Raw genomic sequence first — 24,180 nt, forward strand, 5'->3', positions numbered from 1 at the left:
CTGAAAAAAGAGAGATCCTTCTATTTTATTTCATTTTCGTTTTTTTTGCTGCTGTTTTGCAAGTTAAGGTACAGTGCCTTATTTCATATTTTCACTGATTTAAATAATGAAATTGGAGAGAAATCTCTTTTTCCGAGGACACAGAAAGATTGTATTTTTTAAACAGGGGTGAGGTTGGGAGGGGTTGAGGGGGGAGGTTGCGGGAAGGACGAAGGTGGAGGAGGAGGCAGGTAGTGGAAGTGGGTGGAGGTTTATAAGGACGGAGGGTTTGCACGGTGTTCACAAACAGACAGACAAACAAGGACAGATAGACAGGCAGGGTGACGAGGGGGAGGCAGTTGAGGGACGGGGGGGGGGGGGTAAAGGAGGAGCGTGAGAGAGAAAGAAGAGAGGAAGAGAGGAGGAAGAGGGAGAGACAGTGTGCTTTGTCATGTCCGAATGAAAACAAGCAGCTCTCAGACCCACTCCAAACTTTAAAAAAAAAAGAAAACAAAAAACTTTTACGAACAATTTTGTATTTTAAAAAACACTCAGTCGTCTATTAGAAAACAACAACAACACAAGCAAAAAATAACACATGGGGAGGAAAAGGAGGGAGGGAGGGAGACAGAGAAGATTTTTTTTCCACCCTGTTGAGGGCGTGGGGGAGTGAGTGCTTAAGTTTTATGGTGAGGCTGATTCTTTATTGACAGGGGAGGAGGAAGAGGAGGGGGAGAGAACGGCAGTAGAAGATTGGCAGTGAGTTAATAGAAAGAGACAGAAAAGGAGGGAAAGAAGTACAGTCGTAGTTGGCGAATGGCAGGAAATGGCAGTGATTAAAGAGCTGGATCTGGGTGGCTTTTCTCTGGCAGGAATAAACAAAAACAATCAAAAAACCGACGCCACCCACCCGCTCAAATCGCCAGCTGGGAGTCTAGACGGGAGCTGCCGCGTTGTTGTTCTGCTTGGCAAGAGTGATCGCAGTGGAACAGTCCGGTTTTTGTCTTTATTCTGGTGATTGTGTTCTTTATTCACTTCTACACAGTGTAGTTTGAGTACGCATGTGAAGCTATCAGTGTGGTAATAACCATCGACACAACAGTGTTACTGGCAGACTAGTGCTGTATAGACTTTGGATAGAAAAAATCGCGACAGAGGGACAGAGAGGACAGGGAAGATTTACAAACCCACTCCCTCCCCCGTCCTCTCCTCCTCTGTCATTGGTCCTCTCGTCGTCTTGGCGTTTGATTTTTTTTTGTTTCTTTAGGAGATGAAGGTGGGAGGGTGGAGAGGAGGAGGAGGAGGAGGAGGAGGAGAAGTAAACATAGTTTTCTTGTACAGTTTGAGTACGTTGACAGGAGAGGAGGGATGGATGGAGGGAAGGAGAAAGGGAGATAGAGAAGAAGGGATGAGTTCAGGGGAGGACGGGGTGAGAAGTAAATGATGGTTTGATAATTTAATAGTATGTCTCTTTTTCCACCCAGCCTGTAGAGACAAAGAGGAGAGAAAAACAGGGAAACAAGAAAAAAGAGAAAGAGAGACTAGTTACCTATCAGATTATTTAATTCAGAGTAAAATATTATTTAAAATTAAAAGGTCCTGGAGGATATTATCCTGCACAATGTCCTAAAAAGCTGTAAGTTGATGCAGCGGTACTAAAATGATTAATCTGTGACCTATGTTATGTATGACTAATGTAATGTCACATGCTACACATGTATATATATTTGTCTGCTGCAGTTTAGTGGCAGCCTGATGAGGCGAATAAAAACTACAAAAAATGATTGTTGTTCGAAAAAACAAAACAAAACAAAACAATTCATAGGTTGTTCAGTGCACCTCTGAAGTAAACTACTATGCAGCTGAAACTGTACAGTATGTGTGTGAGTGTGTACGTGTGTGTTATCTTACCTCCGGGGTTTCGGCGCAGGATGAGTTTTCGGATCTCATCGTAAACAAAGATGAGGAAACTGTACGGGAACGCACAGAACCACCAACTGGGCCTGAGAGAGAACGGAGGGAATGATGGAGAGTAAGAGCGGTGCTCAGGGCAACACTGGGAGAAAGACACAGTACTCATTAAGTACTTATTATCCTTCTTAAAAGCAAACAATATTTTGTTATTACTGACCCATAAAAGTTGTGATCTTTGGCCTGATAAGCCCACTGAGACATCATATGTGACTATACAAACAAACTTGACTTCAAAGCAAGATAGGACAAAAAGGCTGCAATATAATTTAACTGTGTTGTGATTTCAGGACAAAGTAAACATGGAGGACTGCATATCATGGCACTCTGCTGTGTGTGATGTTACTCACTTGAGTGGGTACATCCGTAGTGCCACGTCCATGCCAGGGCAGTAGGACAGGAAAGCAGCCAGAGCTGTTTCCTCAAACAGGCCAAAGATCAAAATCTTATTCCTGTTGGAAAATAAATGCAGAGAGAAGAGAGTTAATCACACACGGCAGAGAGAAGAGGAATAAAGGCAGACAAAGTAAGCAAAGTAAAGGATGTGAAGATAGTGAGGACATGCTAAATAAAATATGGTGAGGGGAGGAATCCAAATAAAGTAATCAATATCTCCTGCCAGCGGAAAGACTTGGTGGGGGGTCTGGTGTTCTGCTGTGCTCTTCTATAAACAGAGGACTGCATCAGTTCTACATCTACTTTTGGATCATAAAATGCCTTCAAAGTTGATTTACCACAGACAGACTTTGAGGACAGATGGGTTTGTGTGCCTGGACTATAAATGCTGCCTGCAGAACAGAGCAGTAAAGGGAGAGGACAGACAGGGTACGAACCAGACAAGATTGCAGGAAAGAACAAACAAACATATGCCATAAATTGGGGCCATAAATTAAAGGTGTGTCAGTAAAACCTGGCTTTCTACTGACATCTAGTGGCAGCTGTGTGGAACTGCAACAACAAAAGCAATGCCTTGAAGCCACCACAATCCTCATTTTCTTCTTTCTTTCTTCAGAGAAAACACTTGAATAAAAACTGTCTGCATATTTTAACAATGTTCACTATATCTACAGTGTTACTACATTAGTCCAAACTGACTTCAATAGTAGGAGCTACCAGGCAACTCATACTGTAAGCACAAACTAAAGTTAGCATGTCTCACATTCAAAGCTAAAGGCAAGGCACAATGAGAATACTGCTGGGTGTCTTTAAATGTGACAAAATGAGGTGAGCACATTAGCTACACATCATTAGCTACATCATAGGTTGTGTGTACCTGTCTAACAAATAAAACACCAACTCTGTATGAGTCTGAAGTTCCCTCTAATGCTGCACTAATGTTCATTATGTGCAGAATCATTCAGATAAACTAATTTTCATATAATTTTCTGACTTACTTCATGCCCTGCTGGAACACAGAGTTACGTCTGGTCTTGCAGATGATGACATCTGCCCACTGCACCACCACGATACTGACGAAGAAGGCTGTGTGGCAAGTAAACTCCACAATCTTACGCTGCTCGTAGGTCTGAGAACGAGGAAGAGAGAAACAGAATGTATCCTCTATTGAGAACGGCGATATTCTCTTAGGTCACTCAAACATAGCTCCTCCATACAATTGAACATAACTGAAGCAGGAGACCACTGATATTGTGTCAGGTCGCTCGTACCCATTGCTGCCCGTAGCTGTCCTCCAGGTCGTTGGTGGAGCGGTCGTCCCAGTTAAGCCTGATACCGACAAGCACAGACGGCAGGAAACCATTTTCAGCCATGATGACAAAATAGGCGAAGAACCCGCCAAGAGCTTGGATCATACCTACAGACACAGACGCAGAGTTTAGACACTCTTTGATTAGGTTTATCTGAGTAAAATCCTATACACCCATAATAATAATTGAATATTATGATGTGAGGCTGTCAGATTTCTGCCATAGTCCCGCATGGTTACAATTGTTGCCCCAATATCTGTTTAGTCCATTTACAGTTTTCGTACTTTATGTTGAATAAGAGAAACATGGCACCCACCGATCTGTCCGTAGGCGATGCTGATGAGTCTCTCGTTGACCAGTTTGTCCCTCAGTGGGTTCCTGGGCTGGCGCTTCATGATGTCACTCTCTGCTGCTTCATAGGCGAGAGAGATGGCTGGTACCTGACGGGGGAGACGGCGAGAGAGATATTGTTGTTATGGCTTCATTTGTGATTTCATGTATCTGCAGCTTGTCATGTTTACAGCGAAAGCATTTATTTCTGGGTTTCTTTTGACATGCTACACTTTCCAAGCATGACAAACTGGACTGGTTCCACACTGCCACCTAGTGTCCTTTTTGTGTACATACTTTTGAGGTATAACCTTGAACTCAACTTCAGAGCTATTTTTAATTCAGTGTTTTGCATTGTGCTGCTCAAACTGAGTGGTATGTTTGTTGTTTCAGAGGTTACCTTCCACAACTCCCACTAACCCCTGAAAATTAATTGTCATTCTCTAAATGAATTGTGTTTAGCATCTCTGGCTTTATTTCATTAAATTCACCACAAATTGTGTTCAGCATCTTATTCTTTCAGATTCTAAACATTCCCAGATTCATTCTTCCAATTTGTGTCATGTTATTTATGCAGCAAAATGGAAATCTCTAACTTGACTGTAAATATTTTGCCACCTGGGTACCGTTCAGTTCACATGTTTGTGTACGGCTGAGTTTCACTGGTTCACTGTGCATGCATGAGTGTTCAAAGATCAGGCATGCAAGCATGTAAAAGAGCTGAATGTGTGTGGCCACCTGCGATTGGAAAAGTGCATTGCATTTTTATTGCCTGACTGGACATAAACACATTAGAGCTGTATGCTACAGTACGTGAGTGTGCCTGGTGTCTCACTGTGTCGCGGTTCTGTTCGTGTCCCTTACCATGTCAGTTCCCAAGTCGATGCAGAGGATGGTGATGGTGCCCAGAGGCAGTGGGATGTTGACCAAGATGAAGAACAGGAAGGGAGTGATCTCTGGGATGTTGCTGGTCAGAGTGTATGCAATGGACTTCTTCAGGTTGTCAAAGATCAGGCGGCCTGTAAGGATGAAGGTGGTGTACAACAAGAGACAACTCAATAAGCAAGAATGATGGACAAACTCCTTGATGGGAAGAAGATCCCACAACTGAATCAACATGATTTTCATCTGGAATCTTAGGTTTACTCTTGTTCTTCAAAGGCACAATGCTAAAATACATTTGAGCTCAACTGACCCTTTCTTCATACCCTCCCTTCATCCCACTATTCTTTCAGTCTTTCCCTCTTCACAGCCCTTTTCTTTTCTCCAGTCACCTTCTTCTACTCCAGTGACGATGGAGGCGAAGTTGTCGTCCAGCAGAATCATGTCGGCAGCTTGTTTGGACACGTCTGAGCCAGAGATTCCCATGGCAACACCGATGTCAGCCTTCTTCAGGGCAGGAGAGTCGTTCACACCATCACCTGTCACAGCCACAATGGCACCCTGACAGAAAAGGTGGAGACGCCGTTTAGTCTTTCCCATTCAGAACTCACAATGCTAAAAACCATGCACTTATTTTTTTTCATTACATGCACTTGATTGCAGGTGCATATTTACCTTTAGCTGTGTGTACACGTATATGAATGCCTGCATGTATGTATGGTACATGTACCTGTCTCTGGCAGCCTTCTACAATGATAAGTTTCTGCTGTGGGGAGGTTCTGGCAAAGACAATCTCTGTGTGGTTCCTCAAAATATCGTCCATCTGATCCTGACTGAGGTCTTTCAGATCTGTACCATGGATTACACAGGCCTTGGCATCCCTGCACAACACAGATAAAGACACAAAACACTCTTGTACACTTTTGTACACCACATTATGAAAGATACAGTCCTATAAAGGTGCTGCAAAGTGAAAGGCTACATTGAGCATCTAATGTACAAAAATGATTGTGAAAGTCTCACTTGTATCCTGCAGTGACGTCTTAATCTTAATGTTCTGTCTCACCTGGGGTTGACCTGGCTGACAGGGATGTTGAGGCGCGCAGCAATGTCTTCCACTGTCTCGTTGCCCTCGGAGATGATGCCCACACCCTTAGCAATGGCCTTGGCTGTGATTGGGTGGTCACCAGTCACCATAATAACCTGAAATATAGGAGGAGGAAGATGATGGAGAAGTAGGAGAAAAGAGAAAAAGAAAATAATTCATACTGTTCCTAATAAATTCTATGAAATTTCTATGAAAATGTGCATGAGAGTCATCCACAGCCTTCAAATTCAGGTGGGTGCTATGTTCTGCTTTTCCAGGCCTTCAAATGCCAGATTTGAAATGTGCCCACCTTGATGCCAGCAGAGCGGCATTTGCCCACGGCATCAGGCACGGCAGCACGGGGAGGGTCAATCATGGACATGAGGCCTATGAAGCAAAGGTTGTCTGTCTGGAAGTTGACGTCATCTGTATCGAATGCAAAACCTTTGGGATACTTGTCCTCTGACATGAACATGTGGCAGAAACCTAGAGGAGGTAGGGAAGAGGAAAGAAGGACGAATGAATTGTACATACAAGAATTTCTATTCTATCTTCTATTGCTGAGCTCTGATTCCAAATCATGGCCTTTTGATAAATTACCACTGTTTTACTGTCTTACCCAGTACTCTCTCTCCTAGTCCTCCCAGTTCCAGATAGGCGTTCTGGAAAGCCTCTTTCAACTCGTCGTCCATGGGCTGCTCCTTGCCCTGCAACATAATGGTGGAGCAGCGGTCGAGGATCCTCTCTGGGGCTCCCTTCATCACCAACAAGTAGCGGTTGTCATTTTCATCTTCACTTTCGTGAATTGAAAGCTGATGAGAACATATTTTAGTGTTAGTATTAGTACCATTTAAGAAGTATTAAGTGTTTTACATGTACATTTACATTTACTACCAATCTTTGTAGATCGGATGCATTATTTGTTAGTTGCATGAGTAAGCAAAGGGGACAAACCTGGTACTTGTTGGTGGAGTTGAAGGGGATCTCGGCCACCTTCTTGTTCTTTTCCCTCATGGCTTTGACGGAGCCGCAGGACAGCTCAATACACTTCAGCAGGGCCGACTCAGAGGCGTCGCCTGCAACCTCACGCTTAAGGATGGGCAAAGAGTCCTGGCCGGCCTTGAACACAGCACGGTTGCACAAAGCAGCAATGCGGGCCAAAGACACCCATGTTGGGGAGCTTTTGTCAAAGGAGGAGCCTAGAGATTGATCAGAAAAAAAGGAAAATGTGTTGACAGGTGTCTCAGCACTCATCCAAGCGGGGCAACCACCTCCTTGTCCCACCTCAAATACACCCAGTGATTTCTGTTCCAGAAACTGTCAAGATGCAGGCAAGGTAAGGTTAGTAAACTTAAATACCAGCCTGAAAACATTTCTTCAGATTTTCTAGTTCATGGTTTCAAATAAAAAATTCATGTAACTGAACATGAACTGCAACAGAATGTAGCTGAATTCAATAACCATGCAGGATGCCTGGTAACTTGTTAAGAGCAGTGTAACAGGCAGCCAGTAAAAGGCCTGTTTGATTTTCAGAGCGAGTGTGCAATGTTTAGCAAGCTCAACAACATTCAAGGACCAATGACTTGAAAAAAACAAGTGCTGCTGAGCGTTTGAGGTCTCTACACACTTTGCAGATGTTCACTTTGGATGCTGACCAGTAATTAATTCTGCCATAGGGAAAGCAAGGTCATAATATTCGGCAGGAAGACAATGTTTTAATGCACGCTGCATGAAAACAGTAGAGAGAGAGAGAGAGAGAGAGAGAGAGAGAGAGAGAGAGAGAGAAAGAGAGGGAGGAAAATCTCACCAGACTGGTCCTCTGTGGTGTCGGCCTCATGGATCTGGTTGTCGAACCACATGTGGGCCACGGTCATCCTGTTCTGGGTCAGGGTGCCCGTCTTGTCGGAGCAGATGGTGGAGGTGGAGCCCAGCGTTTCCACAGCCTCCAAGTTCTTTACCAGACAGTTCTTACGAGCCATTCGCTTAGCAGTCAGTGTCAGACACACCTGAGAGAGGAGAGACGAGAGAGAGAAGGAAAAGAAGGGAAGATGGGAAGAAAGGAGTCGTTGACGATAGAATAAGACAAAAGGAGAGAATATAAACACACAAAACAAGGAGAAAGAGAAAAAAAAATTAGTAATTTATGTGGTAAACTTATAACACAGATGAACATCTCCAGGTGCTAAACTAACTATTGCCAATGAGCAGACACATCAGTGTCATACTGTACCCGAGACAATTAACCATACCCAAGAACCAAACCGCCCTGACACCTGGAGATGTTTGTTCTGCTCACCAAAATGTCCCTCTATAGCAAAATGCACTAAAATCTAAATCTCTTTCCAAAAATAAAAACACAGCCCAAACAGCGATGCAGACTGAATATGAGGCATGAACAAGTGAAGCGGTGAAGCAGAGCAGCGGTGCATTATGTCATCATGCCAAGTACGGCAAGACCCATGGGCCAAACAGACCTAGCCAAGGCCAAGCAGAGGAGGCCGAATTCAGTTTATGGAGCTGACTATTAATTAGCCTAATATCATTACATTAGCTAGCCGTTGTCATTGCAGACAGCACCACGACTGGCCTGGAAAAGAGAGAGAGAGACATACAAAGAGGATGATGGAGAGAGAGAAAACACAAACACATATGGGGCTGCCTTGGGAGAGAGAGAGAGAGAGAGAGAGAGAGAGAGAAGGGAGGGATGGAAAGAGAGATATACAAACAGAGACAATACACCACCTTCACCACAGAAACAGATACTGACACAGAGAGCATGTTAACGCACAGAAATACGAAGATACACACCGAGATGCACACAGATATACAGCAACATCACAACACACTGAAAAAACACAAGCACAGACATACAGGAGGCAGGGACAAAATCAGCAGACATGACGAGACAACATCAGCCAAAACACTGTACACACAATCAGACATGGGTGAAACTACAAACTGCTGGGAATCTGAATGGTGACATTTACTGTTAGGAGTATCTGTAGTATATTCAGTGGTGCAAGGTAATTCTATTAATCACAAAATGTACAATATAGTGTGGCTTATTTATGGGCTAAAACAAAATAATATAGTTTTATGTCAATTGTTGTGAGTAAGGTGCTGTTTGGATAGAAAAGGGGTCCTCTAGTGGCACTGTTAAAAACAGTTGTGTAATTTTTCTCTTAGATATTTCTAATATATGAAATATATAAAGTATATAAAAATACTGTTTGACCCAAGTCTGCGCAAAACACTGGAAACTGAGGAGGAAACAAAACGCACAAGGACTGTAGGAAACTGGACAACAACCTTGTAAACACACACACACACAGACGCGCACACACACTAGAAATACTTTTAGTCCTGACCCTCTCACAGATTAAAAAACACAAAACAAACATTAAAAAAAAAGCTACCTTTCCCTCTACTAACCATCACACACACACACAGTTTCAGTTTCTCTGCCTACTCACAGTGACTGTAGCCAGCAGTCCCTCGGGCACATTAGCGACAATGATACCGATGAGGAAGATGACAGCCTCCAGCCAGGAGTAACCCAGGATGATCGACAGGACGAAGAAGGTCACGCCGAGGAAAACGGCCACGCCTGTGATGATGTGGATGAAGTGCTCGATCTCCTTAGCAATGGGTGTCTGAAGAGTAGACGAAGATGCTTGGATTGATTGAAGAAGATGATTGACTGTTCTCACTAGAATGTTAGCAGCTATTCAGTCTGTTGTTTTTAAACATAATGAAACTAAGAAACTAAAGCTCAGGCACATGAAACGACTTCAGGGTTTGGCAGCTCTTAAAGGTTAGCTGACACAGAACACTTCTTAGATAAGCTGTTGTTTTTACATTACGAACTAATACATGTATGAGCAACCAAATGATTACATAAAAGGTCAGTTAGTCAGCAACCTGCATTAAGTGGTTTGTAAATTACACAATAGACCACTGTTAGATAATAAATAATAATGAATATGGTACCTTGCCAGTCTCCAGGCCTGAGGTGAGAGTGGCGATGCGGCCCATCACTGTACGATCGCCAGTACACACAACGATGCCACGCGCCGTTCCTAAAGAAGGAGAGGAGAGGGGGGCTTTGTAAAATGATATATTTCTTTATCAGTTCCAGAAAATATGAAGAAAGAGGTCAAGTCAAGAACAAAATGTGTAGACTGAGTATAGATGGATGGATGGAAAGACGTAATGCAATGTAACAATGTGTCCACAGGAGGGCACCATACATTTTTTATTTTCCTATTCTACCACCGTGAGGAGCATAGAGTGAGTCGCAGGGCCTCCCAGTAATGATGAACAGGACTGGAATGGAGCAGGTACGAGGTTAAATGAGGTCACATTTCCAGTTGATCAACAGTGATGTCAATGACCACTCCTTTGTCAGACCAGACACTTTGACCGTGGCATACAGTGCAAGCTAATGTGTAGCATCTTTGTTTGCAGGACTATCTGAGCAGGGAACCGGAACAATACAAACATACGAATGCAGCCATATAGAAATGTTTACACAAGACGGAGAGTGGCTAACTCTAACAGTGTATGGTTAGCACAGTATAAATGATAAATATGTAATAATGATGATTTAGGTTTTGGACAGAGGTCATCTGTGACGGTGATCTTACCTTCGACACAGTTGGTGGAGAAGAAGGTAATGTTGCGAGTTTCCAGGGGGTTGTCATGAGTACAGTCAGGCGACCTGGTCTGGGGCTCTGATTCTCCAGTCAGGGACGAGTTGTCCACCTTTGGTAAGTGTGTGAGAGAGGAACAGACAAAGAGGAAGAGGAAGATAAGGGAGTTAACTGGTTGAGTGCGTTCAAGATAAGGTACAAAGCCAGACAGAAAGACAGATTGTGTGTGTTTTGATTTTCTTTGTTCATGTTTGCTGTGCCTCTAATGTTTGTTTGTGTAGCTGTGCAGAGGTTTTTTGTGTTTTACGAGACATCACATTTCTTAAAAATGTAACTTCCCAGCAAACATTTTGAGACAGATTTGAGGTTCATATAAGGACCTGCAGGAACAGTGAAAATCTGTGTGAATTTAGCATGAAGATAAACAAGTCATGTTTTTCCAACTGAACACTTGATACACTAGAGACACCTTACTCAAGGGCCGCTTTAAAGTAGGTGTTGCTTCATCTTTGGGTTTTTATAATTACAGGAATGTATCTGTGCCTGTAGCCCACCTTGCAGCCATGAGAGGAGATGATGCGCAGGTCAGCAGGGATCCTGTCCCCTCCTTTCACCTCCACCAGGTCTCCTGCCACCACCTGCTCAGCATCGATCTGCATCTTCTCTCCCTCACGGATCACCAAGGCTTGCTGGGAATAGAGAGAGAGAGAGAGAGAGAGAGAGAATGTAATACCATAAATAACTCAAAATATCTGTAAAACAGAAAGGTTAGACATTATCATTTAAAGATTACTAGAAAAGAACGATGGCTATGGAATTTGACATGGCGTTACTGTCTATGAAGAAGCCAAGTTTTTTAGCTATCTTCTATTGTTTATTCCACCACCTTCTCTTGCCTTGCACGTCTGTGCTAAAATTGTATCACTGTATAATCCACCTGAAAGCTTAAACTTTTTGTAAAAACCCTTTTGTCAACAATATCCTGATTGAACTATTGAGTGTCCAGTACCTGAGGGACCATGTTCTTAAAGGACTCCATGATCTTGGAGCTCTTAGCTTCCTGGAAGTAGGAGAAGCAGCCGGTGATGATGACGACAGCTGACAGCACGATACCCAGATACAACTACAAAGAGAAGGAAGGAAGGAAGATGAGACTTTCATATCTAAAAATGTATCACAAAGAGAAGAATAGGCCAGAGAGACAGTGCGAGAGGAGTAGAAGCTATTTCAGGAAACTGATTCTGTAAAGTTTAAATTCTAGAAATAACATAAATCTCCATCTAATGTTTTCATCCTGTGGCTGACAGCAGCATGTGGTTTGATTTGGACTCAGTCACCTGGAGGCTGTCCATCTGTTTGCCGTCTACTCTGTGACTGGTTTTATGACTATGTTAGTGTGTCTATCGTCTCATGTTTTAATGGATCAACATTAGAAGGTCTAAATCCTGTCTTCCCATCTATGTCCTGTACTGTACTGACATAACTGTAAGCGGTTAGCAGAGTGTGAATTTATATTTTGGGTGAGTGATACAGTCTTGGTCATGCTGACTCGTCACTGTTGTTGTTTCACCCCGAGTCCTCCCCTGTGGTCTGAACAAAGTCCTCTCATGTTGTGTGTGTCATCGCCGTTTAGCCTTAGTCCCCGGCTCTACGCTGCGCTCTGACCCGGCATGAAACAGTGCTGACCCATGAACGCCCTTCTCTTACCCTGCCATTACCAACTGCAGGAGTCACACCCTCCCCCTGTGGCAGGCCCAAAATGGATGATAACAGGATGGTGTCTGTCACGCTAAATATGGGTCGGCTGGCATGAATTGGACAAACAGCTGACACAACCTTTATCACTGACACAGCCACATCCCTAAGGAGTAGTGACTCAGCAAATCGCTTTCTGAGTGACGTGCTCGAGGACAGAGAGAGCACACACACGAGCTGCAACTCACTGTTTTCTATGTGCTTACGCCCTCTGGTGGTTTTTGATATCTGGCTTCTCACAGGTACTGAGTAGTGGTGGACTGAGAATTCATCTTATCATCATGCATCCGTCCCTATAACTCTGCACTTACGTTATCCCCAGCGGGCTCGTCCTCTGTGGCAGCCTGGATGGCGTAGGCCAGGAAGCAGAGGATGGCACCGATCCACAGCAGGATGGAGAAGCCACCGAACAGCTGGCGACAGAACTTGACCCACTCTGGGGTGGTGGGGGGTGGAGTCAGGGCGTTTGGGCCATCCCTGGCCAGGTACTCTGCTGCCTTGGCATTGGTCAAGCCCTGAGAGGGAATGGAGAGGAAGAGATTGAAGATGGATCAAAGGAGAGATGAATGAGCAGAGGCAGGAGGGCAGTGGAGAGGTTGGAGTTGTTGACAGTGAAGAAGTAAGAAAGGAAACAGGAAAGGAGAGACAGAGGACAATTAGGAAAGGAGGAGAGGAAGAGGGTAGAAAAGTGATGTAAAGAAAGAAAAGTTGTGAATGGGACATACTTATATTAAATATAAAAATAGATGAATCATCAGCACTGTGTTAAATCTGAACAGAAACAACCATATTAAGTTGAAGTGATGGTGGAAAAGTGTCATTTCTTACCTGGACGATATCAGTGTTGTATTTCCGGCAGACCTCTTCAACAGACATTTTGTGTTCCGTCTACAAAGAATTAAAACAGTAAACAGATAGTAAACTTAAAGAAGCTGTCAGTTATCATTGCAAATCAAAATTATATTCAAAATAAATTATGCATACAATCTAATGATACTATAAAACAATCTACAACTTTTCAAATGATACAGATTTTAGGGCAAATGTGAGGAAGTCTTATATTCCAAAAATATATATCTATAATTTGCTAAATAATTTGGAAATGAATTCAAATCACTAGAACCCAGCATACTGTCCTGTGGGTCCTTGGTTGACATAATAAAGTTTTACTCAAATAAATCTTTGAACAAATGTTCCTCAAAGAAGTGCGGGTATTTTTTTTAGATTGATAAACATTACTTTGGAAACCAACATGTGTATCTGACCCAGCTCATATAGTTTTATAACAAAGGGATATCCTGAGGGTTTGGCTTCCTGCCCCGTACAGGAGCAAATCCTTCCATAGCAGGATTCAATTGTTCTGGCATATTACCTCAAACCTGGCAGTACCACTAGTGTACACCAGCTGCTATGGAATACCTCGTCTCTGTTATCGTCTTTTTCAAACAGGGAGATTAGATGACAGTTGGACCGTAGCTCTTTGAATGCTGGAGTGAGGCCAGGATACACTATCAGCTGGGTCTTCAAGGCTTGTTGTTATGCTTGACTAGTTGTGCTTTGATTTTAAATGAGATGTTCAGGTGCTTGTGTGCCACCAATCTGGTAGTCTAAGTAGGTGAAAAGAAAATATGACAAATTACAGTGAGCAGTGAGGTCACAGGAAGTAGGAGGCAGTGTACTTACTATGGGAACTTCCTTCTTGAGGTCATCCAGATCCTTGCCTCCCTTCTTCTTGGGTGACTCCTTCTCATCCTTGTCCTGCGTGGTGGCCACGCGGTAGCTGTCCGACCGTCCATACTGTAACACACAAAGACAAGATCATTGAGTTTGGTCTTGTCATATTACTTGAACTTTTTTTTTTTTAACCGCTGACAGTATTATCCTTTTTCTCACAGCAACACAAGTGGACATCTTCAACAATCACTACACACAGCGCTCTATCAAACAGGATCACCACCTGAAAGAAAAGAAAAGTCTACCCAAAGACAGCCAAAGAAAGCCTTGACTGTCCTTCTCGTAGCTGCAATAGCCGTTCATGAACACCTAAAACACTGTTTTTTCACTTATGATTACCATTCATTAAAGCACGTTCTTACAAATGATTGTAAGAACATGCTTGGCTGCCAACTCCCATTTTTCTTCCATATTAAGACCCAGTCAAAACATCTAGATTGAGATCCAAATTTAGATGTAATCCCCTGGTGTGAGAAGGGGAACTCGACACTTCCTGATTAGATCCGGCATCATTAGAGCACTGGCCTGTCTCAAGAGCCTCTTTTTAAACTGCTATTTACACCACCGTTACTTAGGCTACTGACGTTCAGACTACAGACGCTGCTGCTGTGTCTGAGAGGAGAAGGAAAAATAAAAGCAGCAGAGAGTGAGATCAAGGGAACATGAATGGCCAGAAGGTAAACAGACAGAAAAAGGACCCGAGATAGAAGAACAAATTTGACTGTAAGTGTAACATGCATCATGGGATACTCACAATCCCCAGAGTCCTACATTAGTTTGTGTGGATATATGTGTGGGTGTATTTGAGCCCTTTCTATCTATGTGTGTTTACCTGTGTGTGTATGTCTGTGCCAACAGTGCATGTTTGTTAAACAGACACAACTGTTTACTGATTAATGGAAGTATGGCAAAAACTGCAGCTTTGTTTTCTTTGATTATAATTTTATTATATTGTCTGCATCAGCAGACAGCAATACTCCCAGAGGCTACTTTGCTCAAACAAACCCATTAGCCTAAAAATAATGCCATGCTATGCCTTCAAGTACTCACATTGGTGTGTTTGTGTGTAGCCCTTGCTTTCCCATATGCTCCTGGGGATTAGTACCTTTTTCCCCAAATCACCCTGTTACTCAGCATGCACCATCCAGGATGAACATCCTAAGGGTTTCCAGTAAAGAACTAAATATCAGCCAGCTGCTCGGCTCACCACTGTATCTCCCACAGAAACAGCAAAATGGCAGAATGAAAGGCAGGATGTGAAACATGTCTGTGAAAATCTGACTTAAATCTGTAAATTCTGCTGAATGTTCATGTTGTTTTGATTTTAAGTCACATAGGAATACATCCAACACTGAACTATTTTCACCTAAGGCCTTTTCCTGTCCAGTGTACCAAATTTCACGATATTCGTACTGTAGATCTGTAACTTTGTTAAAACTAATGGAAACCCTATGCATCCAGTGTTGGGGACGTTACATTACGGTAGTAGAGTGTCTGTTAGCAGTAGCAGCATCAATAAGCCTTTTTCATGGAAGACATTTTGACATGTCACAAATAATAAAACTAATGATGATAATAACACTAATGGGAAAGAATTTGCATTACATCCAAAAAAACCTCCATGATTCAACCAAAGCTAATGTGATGCCACAGCAAAGTCAAGTGGTTGTTTAAAAAACGTATGGCCATTATTGTTATGGCTAACTTGAATAGGGGATGAGGATTTGGCTGCTGAAATGGCAACAAAAGTAATTTAGCAATAAAAAAACGAATTTCTTTAAATAACCGCGGGGGCTGCAAGTCCTATTTAGCCTTATGAAGTATGAAGTAAATTTCACTTCGAGCCTAAACTCCCGAGAGTATTTTCATGGTGTGCAGCAAAATGTATGACTGCTCTCTACTGGGAATGTATTTTGACTTGACATTTGTTCATCAGGCAGATGTTCACTTCCAACCCTAACACAAATGGAGAGGGGAGAGCAGACTTATTTTGGGAAAGCGCTTATGTGGATGAGTCTAGGCTGAGAGGTTTCACACTGATTTGATGGATGTTTTATGTTCTTTACTGTCTGTTTTTTGTTCTCGCTGGATGAAAAGCTAGCAGGGTGATGACTTGTTGACAGCCAACCAAACAAACTGCTGCACTTGTTTCACGAATAGAAGACAGCTGTGTCGCCTTGTACATCATATGCCACCACTGAACTGTAAAAAAAAGGCATTGGCACAAGAACTTCGATAGTTAATTTCTGATGCATAGTGTTGTTGTGTGCATTTACTGTATACAGTGTGCAGTATGTGTATACAATCTTTCTATGCACATGTCTGCTTTTTAGTGTTCTTCAGTGAGTAGACTAATACCTCAGTACTTTGTGCAGTTGTGTTGTGTTTATTTACTACAAATGTGCATTTTCCATGCTTGTGTTTTTCCATGTGTACGTATGAATCTGCATGCACTGTATGTTTATGTGTGTAAATGTGTGTGTGTGTTTTGCCATCTGTCAGGAGGTGCAGTGTTCCCCGGGCAGTCATGTCCAGCCGGCCATCAGATTACTGCTGTTTACTACACTTACAGATTAACCCACTGAACAACAATAATCCCTCTCCATCACTCTCTCTCTCTTTCTCTCTGCCATCCTTTCAACCCCAGTCTCTCATTCATCCTTTACTCATTCACTTATTTACAATGTTGAAACAGCTTGTGCATTTCTCTGACATCAAAGCACTGAATAGACTTGAATGTGTTTGAATTAACACAAGGGCAATGACCCAGTCAAGTAATATCAACAGATTTCTTTCAATTTAGGCCACACAATCTTTGTCTACTTTTTTCCACCTTCTAACTTTCTCTTAACATCTTCATCTGTTGGAAAGTTGATCTCATGTGTTCTTATTTTATAAATACCATGTTATTAATAGAAAATAGCTCCAAGCTTTTGTATCTTTTGGTTTGACTATTTAACCCTGGAGAACATCCTACACAGAGATGTGTAAAAGTACTACAAAGACGTGACAAAACAAGAAAAAGGTGGAATTTTTAGTGTTTTGTGCCATAATCAAAACTAGTTCCTTAGTTAATTTAACTAAATGACTCACGGTCAGCTGTCAGACATCTGTGCTGATTGTTATTCATTACCAATAACTCCAACTAATGAAAAGTAGATAAGAAAGCTATCCAGTGTAACATAACTTTAATTTGAAAGACAACATGAATAAACACCTCACAGTCAGACAATCCTTCACAACAAAACATAATCACTGCTCTCACTGCCACAATGGTAGACAATCAGTATAATAATAATGACGTAACATACATACAACCATCTTGCAGATGTGCACTGTGGTGTTGCTGCTCTGAAATGAGGAGCTTTTATTTTTTAGACACTTGCTACTTCAGTTCCTCCTCTCCTCTACCCTCGTGCCCATGTGTGCACACATCCATTCAGGATGATGACTGCAGAGGTGACAAGGCCAACTACTCAAGCATGTGAACTGACCCTTCAGCGCTGCAGCATCTAAAGTGTGTGAAGTCACAGAAGCACTACATAGAAGCCTAATACATTTGAGCTGCACACTGGGAAATACAATAAACACCAAATGTGTATTATTACTGTTAGATTTGTTTAGTCTTCTTTTTACTGCTGGAAACTGGCAGCAAGCCTGACAGACGTTTTGTTCTTCTTTTGTCACTGCTATCTTTGGTTGTGTTGGTCATATCCTAATACTTGAGGCCACATACTTGACATTTCTTTTTTCTTGCCCAAAATGCACTGCAAAAAAAATCTCCTGGGCTCCTCTGAATCACATACAGACCCACAGGGGACACATGTCGCATTCATACATAAATATTTGACCACTTGATGAAAGAAATATGAGCAGGGTGAAATGAAGAATATGAACACCTAATTATCATGGCCAATATTCATTTTAGAGACATAGTATGACTTTCAAGGACAACACTGAGCCAAACTAGGGCAAGAATATTGACTAAATTTCAGGATGCCACACCATCCTTTTAGGAAAGGCTGTCACGTCATATCCTGGCATTTTGTTTTATGAAACTGGTTTATTCCACTTTTCCATGCATTGAATTCCATGAAGCATTAAGTACAATATGCAGTACACTGACGTATATATTGGTTTCAAAGTCATTCAGGATTAAACTGAATAAACGGAGAGAGGATATTTTCCTGCATTTTACCTCATTTGCTCAAGTACATACTGCCTGTTCTCTGTCTAATGACAGGCTGTAAAACCTGAGGAGGTTTCAGCAGCATCCAGATGTTCTACGCTGAGCTACAGGACAGATTGTACATGCTGAACATTGGTAGTCTGCTCTATTTGCTGGTATTCTGTATCCTGGCCTGCGGTGTAGTGATCTACAGGTCTGAGGAAGGCTGGATAAGCCATTTTTTAATCTGCTGAAATCACTGGTCAAATCTCCGACATACAGGGACATTTTAATCTGTTCAAACTGTACAGTTTGAGTATGAATAAATAAAATTTAAATTAAATTAACCATAATAATTCATAAAACTGACATTAATTAACAGGTATAGATCAGGAAATAGACACGCCTCATATCAAGGTGTTATGGGGATCATATCAGTTATTGTGGGAAAGGGCCACTGAGGATCAGTATCTCTAAGATAAAGATTTCCTAATTAATTTCCATAATTTGAATTTAGTTTATTATGTTATCAGTCACATCAGACAGTGTCAGATTGCTATATTGTTGCCAGTTTGCTGTGCTGGTATCTGCCCATATGATTATTCACAACCAAGCAAATGTAAACTCTAACAGCTGCTCCATACTATAAGATCTTGGTGAAATAGTCACCAGATGGCACTGAATCATCTGGTATTTAGCCATGTTCAGCATGTGGTATTTAACCCATTTTTTTAAACTAAATCTGATGATGGTCCAATGACCAAAATGTCACAATTTTAACTGAATGAACAGAATATAAGATCTCACTAGTGCATGTTGCCTCCAGGGGAGTTTAGTAGCTTTGGTGGTGCCACAGTGGATCATCGTAACCGCACACACAAAGAAATGGATTATCATACAGATCAGTGGACTGACCGACCTAGAAAATACTGACGGACTGACTAGCACACACACACACACACACACACAGTTAAAGGGGTCCTCCATCATCTATCCCTCCCTTCACCCTCCCACTTTGTTTACATTCTCCTCCCTCTGGGCTGCCCATCTGTTTCCCTGCTCTCTTCTACTCTGATCTACTCATCTGCACCAAGGTTTAATCAGAAGGAGACTGAGCCACTCTTGTGATGCAGACTTTGTGATGACGACGCTGTGTTTTAACTCAGTACATGTGTTTCCAGTGACAAACAAATAAAAGCCACGATGGGATAGGACATCCGTTTAATTTGTTTTTGAATTGATTCTGTAAAACAGTGGAAGCTTGGATGGCATTTCTAAAAAAACACCACAGATTTTGTGCTGTTCTCCACCATTTATCAGTGTGTCACTTCCTGCTGTGCAGCATATCTGAGAGTGCGATAGAAAATGGCAGTTGTTGACAGAATCGGATTGACAGCATCTACTTCCAGTGGGTTGATAGATGGGGGATGTGAGGTTTCCTGGCAACATCCTATCCACTGGGTCCATCTAAATAATTGAAGTAAATTGTGAGGGAGGGAAAGGAGGGTGGAATAGGAATTTTTCAATGTCGTACTTGATGTGTGTGTTATGTAATACTTCTGTGATGTTCATGGAGAGCAACAGTGCATTCTTACTCTCTCATCCCCCCTGTCATTTCTGTATGGCAGTGTAGCAGGAGGCATTGAAAACTACTAGCTACCCTTGACACTTAAGTCACCCTGCAAACAAGAAGTGATGTCCAAGTGACCTCACAGAGCATTCCAGGAAATGCACAACGCACTAAACCGTGAACAGAATCAGTGGCATTGGAAACCCCTGATCAGCGATTTGCAGAAATATGGATCCACATTGTTTCACACACGAATGGAAACTAGTTAAGAGTCAGTGCTGATGAAATATTGACTGATCGGAACAATTATGCAACAGGGTCCATGACCAAGAGAACACACATGGTTTGACTACAATTACATATATACGTAATAATGAACTGTGTACTGCAGTACGTTCAAACTACAATGACTGCTATGTAGTGATATCTAATATCATATCTGAGGTGAGAGGACTACACCCAGTAAAATCACAAGATTGGTATGCCTTTATTCCAGTCCTTAAAGCTCAGCGTCAACCCATGAAAATCAGCCTCATCGCTAGAATCACATACCATTTCTTTCACCTTTAACTAAAATGTGCATAGACTAGAGCTACAGGCTGTTTTTGCTCTCTTTTTCTCAGTGGGCAGTAGGAGAACCTACAAGTATGCAAAGGTTCACTGTGTGGCAACAAAATGAATAACTGGCCAATCATTATGTACAGACCTGCTTGTAGTGCAGCACCGTACCGGTCTGGACATCACAATGAATCTAGCCGTTTTAATCAGCACCAAGACTCATTCAATTTAAAATTAAACACCTGTATCTATTTTCAGTTAAAAAAAAGCTTTTACAACCTACCTATGATGGAACAGCTAAGAAAGAAGACTATCATCATTACATGAACCACACTTTATAATATGTGCATTATGCACTGAAAAAAGTGAAAGCTGGCCCATCCCAACACTGCTCCTCATGACTTTACCACAGAAAATTGACACAGTTCTTTTGCAAAAATATGTGTGTGAAACTACAATGAAGAGATCTCATCATGTCGAGAGCTACTGTATAAAGCATCAGCTTCATCGTGTATGGATTAGACACCATGAATGAGAGTAGGTTTAGTCATAAGAGAGCCGCCTGCTTCATACACACACATACTCAGAGCCACACCACACATCATCCATTCTCCACAGCGAATGGCTCTCCTCCTGAAGCTTCTGCACCAAGTGCATTGTGGGATATCAGCAGAAGCATTCATCCCTGTATATCTCTTTTGTATCTCAGTGTTCATCTCTCCATTTTTCTCCCCAAGCTCCACCATCGCTCTTTCCTCTGTCTCATCACTGCACGTGAGCAGCTTCCCAGCATCTCTTCCTGCATTCCTCCACTCCATTATCTTTCCCAGTATCCACCCTTCTCAAGGTGACTCACCATGAAGGCATCTCTTTCTGTCTCTCTCTCTCTCTCTGTCTCTCTGTCTACCTCCATCATTCAGTCTCAATCACTGGATCTTGGTCAGGTTTCCTCTAAATAGGACCTCCCTGTGACGGCTACAGTGACTGACCTTCGTTTCATCTCTGCCTTCCATTCTTTAACTCACCAGCCTGATCAGCCAATTGATTGGCCCGGATCAAATGGCCCCAGTTGCCCTGTCAACTGAACTCACTCTGATCTCCCCCACGCCCACTACCGCCCATTTCACCCGAATCGCTTCTCACTACACCCCTCCTGATGGCAAATCACAGCCTGAACATGGGAGTTTCCACTCCCCCCCATTGCACACACACCCCTCTCCTCCTCTCTTCGACACAGTAGTTAGAGTTGTGCGCGGTTTCCCCCTCCAGCAATCTAGTGGATGGCATCACAAACCGTGACAGAGCCCCACCATTTCCAGGCCTGAATGCTCTCTCATCCCAAACCCGGAAATGGAGCAGAGGAGAAACCACTGCCCATCATACTTCATTAGCAGGGATGAACCATGACACCATGGAGCTACAGTTATCCTACAGTACATACCACAACAAAACACTCTAAGTGAAAATACAGCATGCCGCAGGAGAAATACCTGGATAATGACTTGTAAAATTTGACATCATGGAGTCTAAACTTAGTGACTGGGAAAGGATGTCCTTTATGACCTGCCAGATCAGTGAGTTTTGAGAGTGTGTGTGTGTGTGTATGGGGGGGGGGGGGGTGTTGACCATCACTGAGGAACCATTTTGACGCACCCTGTGCCTGTGCCCATTTGGTACCCAAACCTAAGCTGCCTTTACATCCGAACCAAGTCCAGCACCGTCAATGACAGCAACATGACGCACCGTCGCATTATGTAATGCTTGAATGAAAATGCACCAAATGATTGGTAGAGAAAAAAAATAGCCTTCATGGTTTTGACTCCCAGCCCCCACCCACTGTAGATCTGGATTCCCCACTTCGCTTCCTCGTATTACAAGAAATATTATCAATTCACGACTTTCTAGTGGCTCTCCTTTATTAGGAATAACTGGCCAGACACAGTTGCAGCCATGCATTTGATGAGTAAGAGTTAACTGCAGTCAGATTTGGAGGGATGACATGATATTCCGCAGTTCAGGCTGCGGTTTTCACCACCTGTAGGTTACACCCGCGTTTCACCTGCATTTTATTCACAAACGGTTTCATTTCTGACTGGACTCGTCCGTGTCATTATGCAGTCTGGCTAATCGTGTACTTAGGAGCTGTGAATTTCCTCAATCCTGTACAGCGGCTCCGGCGGCTGGTGCCAGATGTTCGGTGGGTGTAATCTCGTTTTTTGGAACCGGTGACTGGAGCAGCACATCTCTCCGCCACTCCACGACCAGGGCTTGTTAAAAAAAAAAAAAACCCCGACCAATCGCTTATTTCTGGGTAAAAGAAAAGACGTCGGTCGGCATACTGGGCCCGGTCTCTGATTTGGTTCAATTGCCCGTTACATTACTTTTGCGTTACAGCGCCAAAATCGCCAGAAAGCTTCACTGGCGGCTTAAAAAATGATAAGATAACCGATGTGTGTTTGCTGTGAATGATCAGGAAACCAAACGACGTGGATGTCAAACGGCCCTTTTCTCCGTTGAGTGATTAAAATTGAAGCTGTGACAGCACCTCTCCCCTATTTAAGTACACTCCAGTGGTTTTCATCCGCGGAGGAAAATGAATCAGATTTTGCAGGTGGGGCATGGTTTAGTCGACTGATCAACTTCACTGTGATGTTAGGGGTGATAGCAGCAGCAACAGTTTATTGCCTTATTGGCTGAGAGCTGTAAAAAGGCTACTGAGACTGTAATCCTAACTGAGGACCGTTAGTGTAACGCGTAACCACCCAGCGCCGGACCACCCTGTCTGGATGCGGCGGATTGACTCACTAACCTGGCGCATGTTCCTCAAAAACCCCCCAAAAGAAACCTTCAACAAACATTCCCTCTATCGTCCGATAATCTCAGTCGTTATCATAACGTACAACGCAGTGATTTGGTGTAAATGGCGTTGACAACAGATACCTAATGTAAAGACTTCCTCGAGAGTAAGTGGACCCGTTTGACAGACAATTATAATTCATGCGACAACGCGGTTTAAACCGTCTGATATGACACGAACAGAAGGAGCTAGCTTAGACAAGACGTACATTTCCCACCGTGTTCAATGTCATTCTCACGTCGAGCCTCCGTACACTTTAACCCTTACCTTAACGGACACACAGGCTAACCGTTAACCGTTACCACATCCAGACTGTACGGCTAACTTCAGCAGAAACGACATTAAACAACGTATTAGCTAAAGTAACGCTAAATCACAAGAGGTGTAGCTCTTACCCCCATTTTGGCGCAGTCAGTCGGGTCTCCTCCGAAGATGAGTCGCTTTTAGACTTGGTTCAACCAGAATAGCTGTCGTTAAGGCGGAAAACTCTCGTCTGATAATGAGAAAAAAAAATGTCTCCCTTCAGTTGATAGCTTACGTTAACGTTATTGCCCTGCTGACAAAAAAAAACAACTAGCTAATATAATATCCTAAAATATCTTTTTTTTTTTTAAAAAAGAGGGACGGACATAAGGTAACTTGACAAGGCAAAGTTTCATCGAACACAAAGCTGCACCCCGTTCAGATGGAAAATCAAAAGGGCTTATTTTTTCGCCATAAAATGTAAAAATGATACGCAGCCGCTGGTGGCACTTCACCAATCTTCTGCCTGAGAGGCGCAAATGATGCCGGCGGAAAGTAGACCCGGAGAGCAGGCGTCTTTTTTCGGATGCTGTTTCCCTCCGCGGCTGTGCCTAGGCTGCCGCAGCACTCAGGATTCCCTGGTTGTCACTCCGCGGATGAAACAAGAATCAACGAGGTTCGTGTTCTA

General features: G+C 42.8%; 1 protein-coding gene across 1 annotated transcript; it reads right to left on the reverse strand.

Annotated features, from left to right (window-relative positions):
* Nucleotides 1-23,685, reverse strand: atp1a3a (ATPase Na+/K+ transporting subunit alpha 3a). Its single transcript, XM_070921234.1, has 23 exons — nt 23,645-23,685; nt 14,046-14,159; nt 13,191-13,250; nt 12,674-12,877; nt 11,617-11,730; nt 11,162-11,296; nt 10,602-10,719; nt 9,946-10,034; nt 9,429-9,608; nt 7,763-7,961; nt 6,910-7,154; nt 6,575-6,767; nt 6,266-6,441; nt 5,935-6,071; nt 5,599-5,749; nt 5,261-5,429; nt 4,851-5,005; nt 3,973-4,096; nt 3,618-3,763; nt 3,345-3,475; nt 2,301-2,402; nt 1,891-1,982; nt 1-1,464 (listed from the first exon to the last, which is right to left on the reverse strand). Exons 1-23 carry the CDS (start codon nt 23,648-23,650, stop codon nt 1,436-1,438), a joined length of 3,069 nt encoding a protein of 1,022 aa, XP_070777335.1. The 5' UTR covers nt 23,651-23,685; the 3' UTR covers nt 1-1,435.
* Nucleotides 23,686-24,180: the final 495 nt, after the last annotated feature.

This window comes from Enoplosus armatus, chromosome 16 (assembly GCF_043641665.1).
Source record: "Enoplosus armatus isolate fEnoArm2 chromosome 16, fEnoArm2.hap1, whole genome shotgun sequence".
NCBI classification, from domain to species: Eukaryota; Metazoa; Chordata; class Actinopteri; order Centrarchiformes; family Enoplosidae; genus Enoplosus; species Enoplosus armatus.

Excerpts from the sequence above, each read along its gene's own strand:
- atp1a3a (XM_070921234.1), bottom strand. Across the intron at positions 12,878-13,190 it reads ACAACACTGATATCGTCCAG|GGCTTGACCAATGCCAAGGC; the intron begins GTAAGAAATGAC and ends ATTCCCTCTCAG. Across the intron at positions 3,764-3,972 it reads CATCGCCTACGGACAGATCG|GTATGATCCAAGCTCTTGGC; the intron begins GTGGGTGCCATG and ends CTGTGTCTGTAG.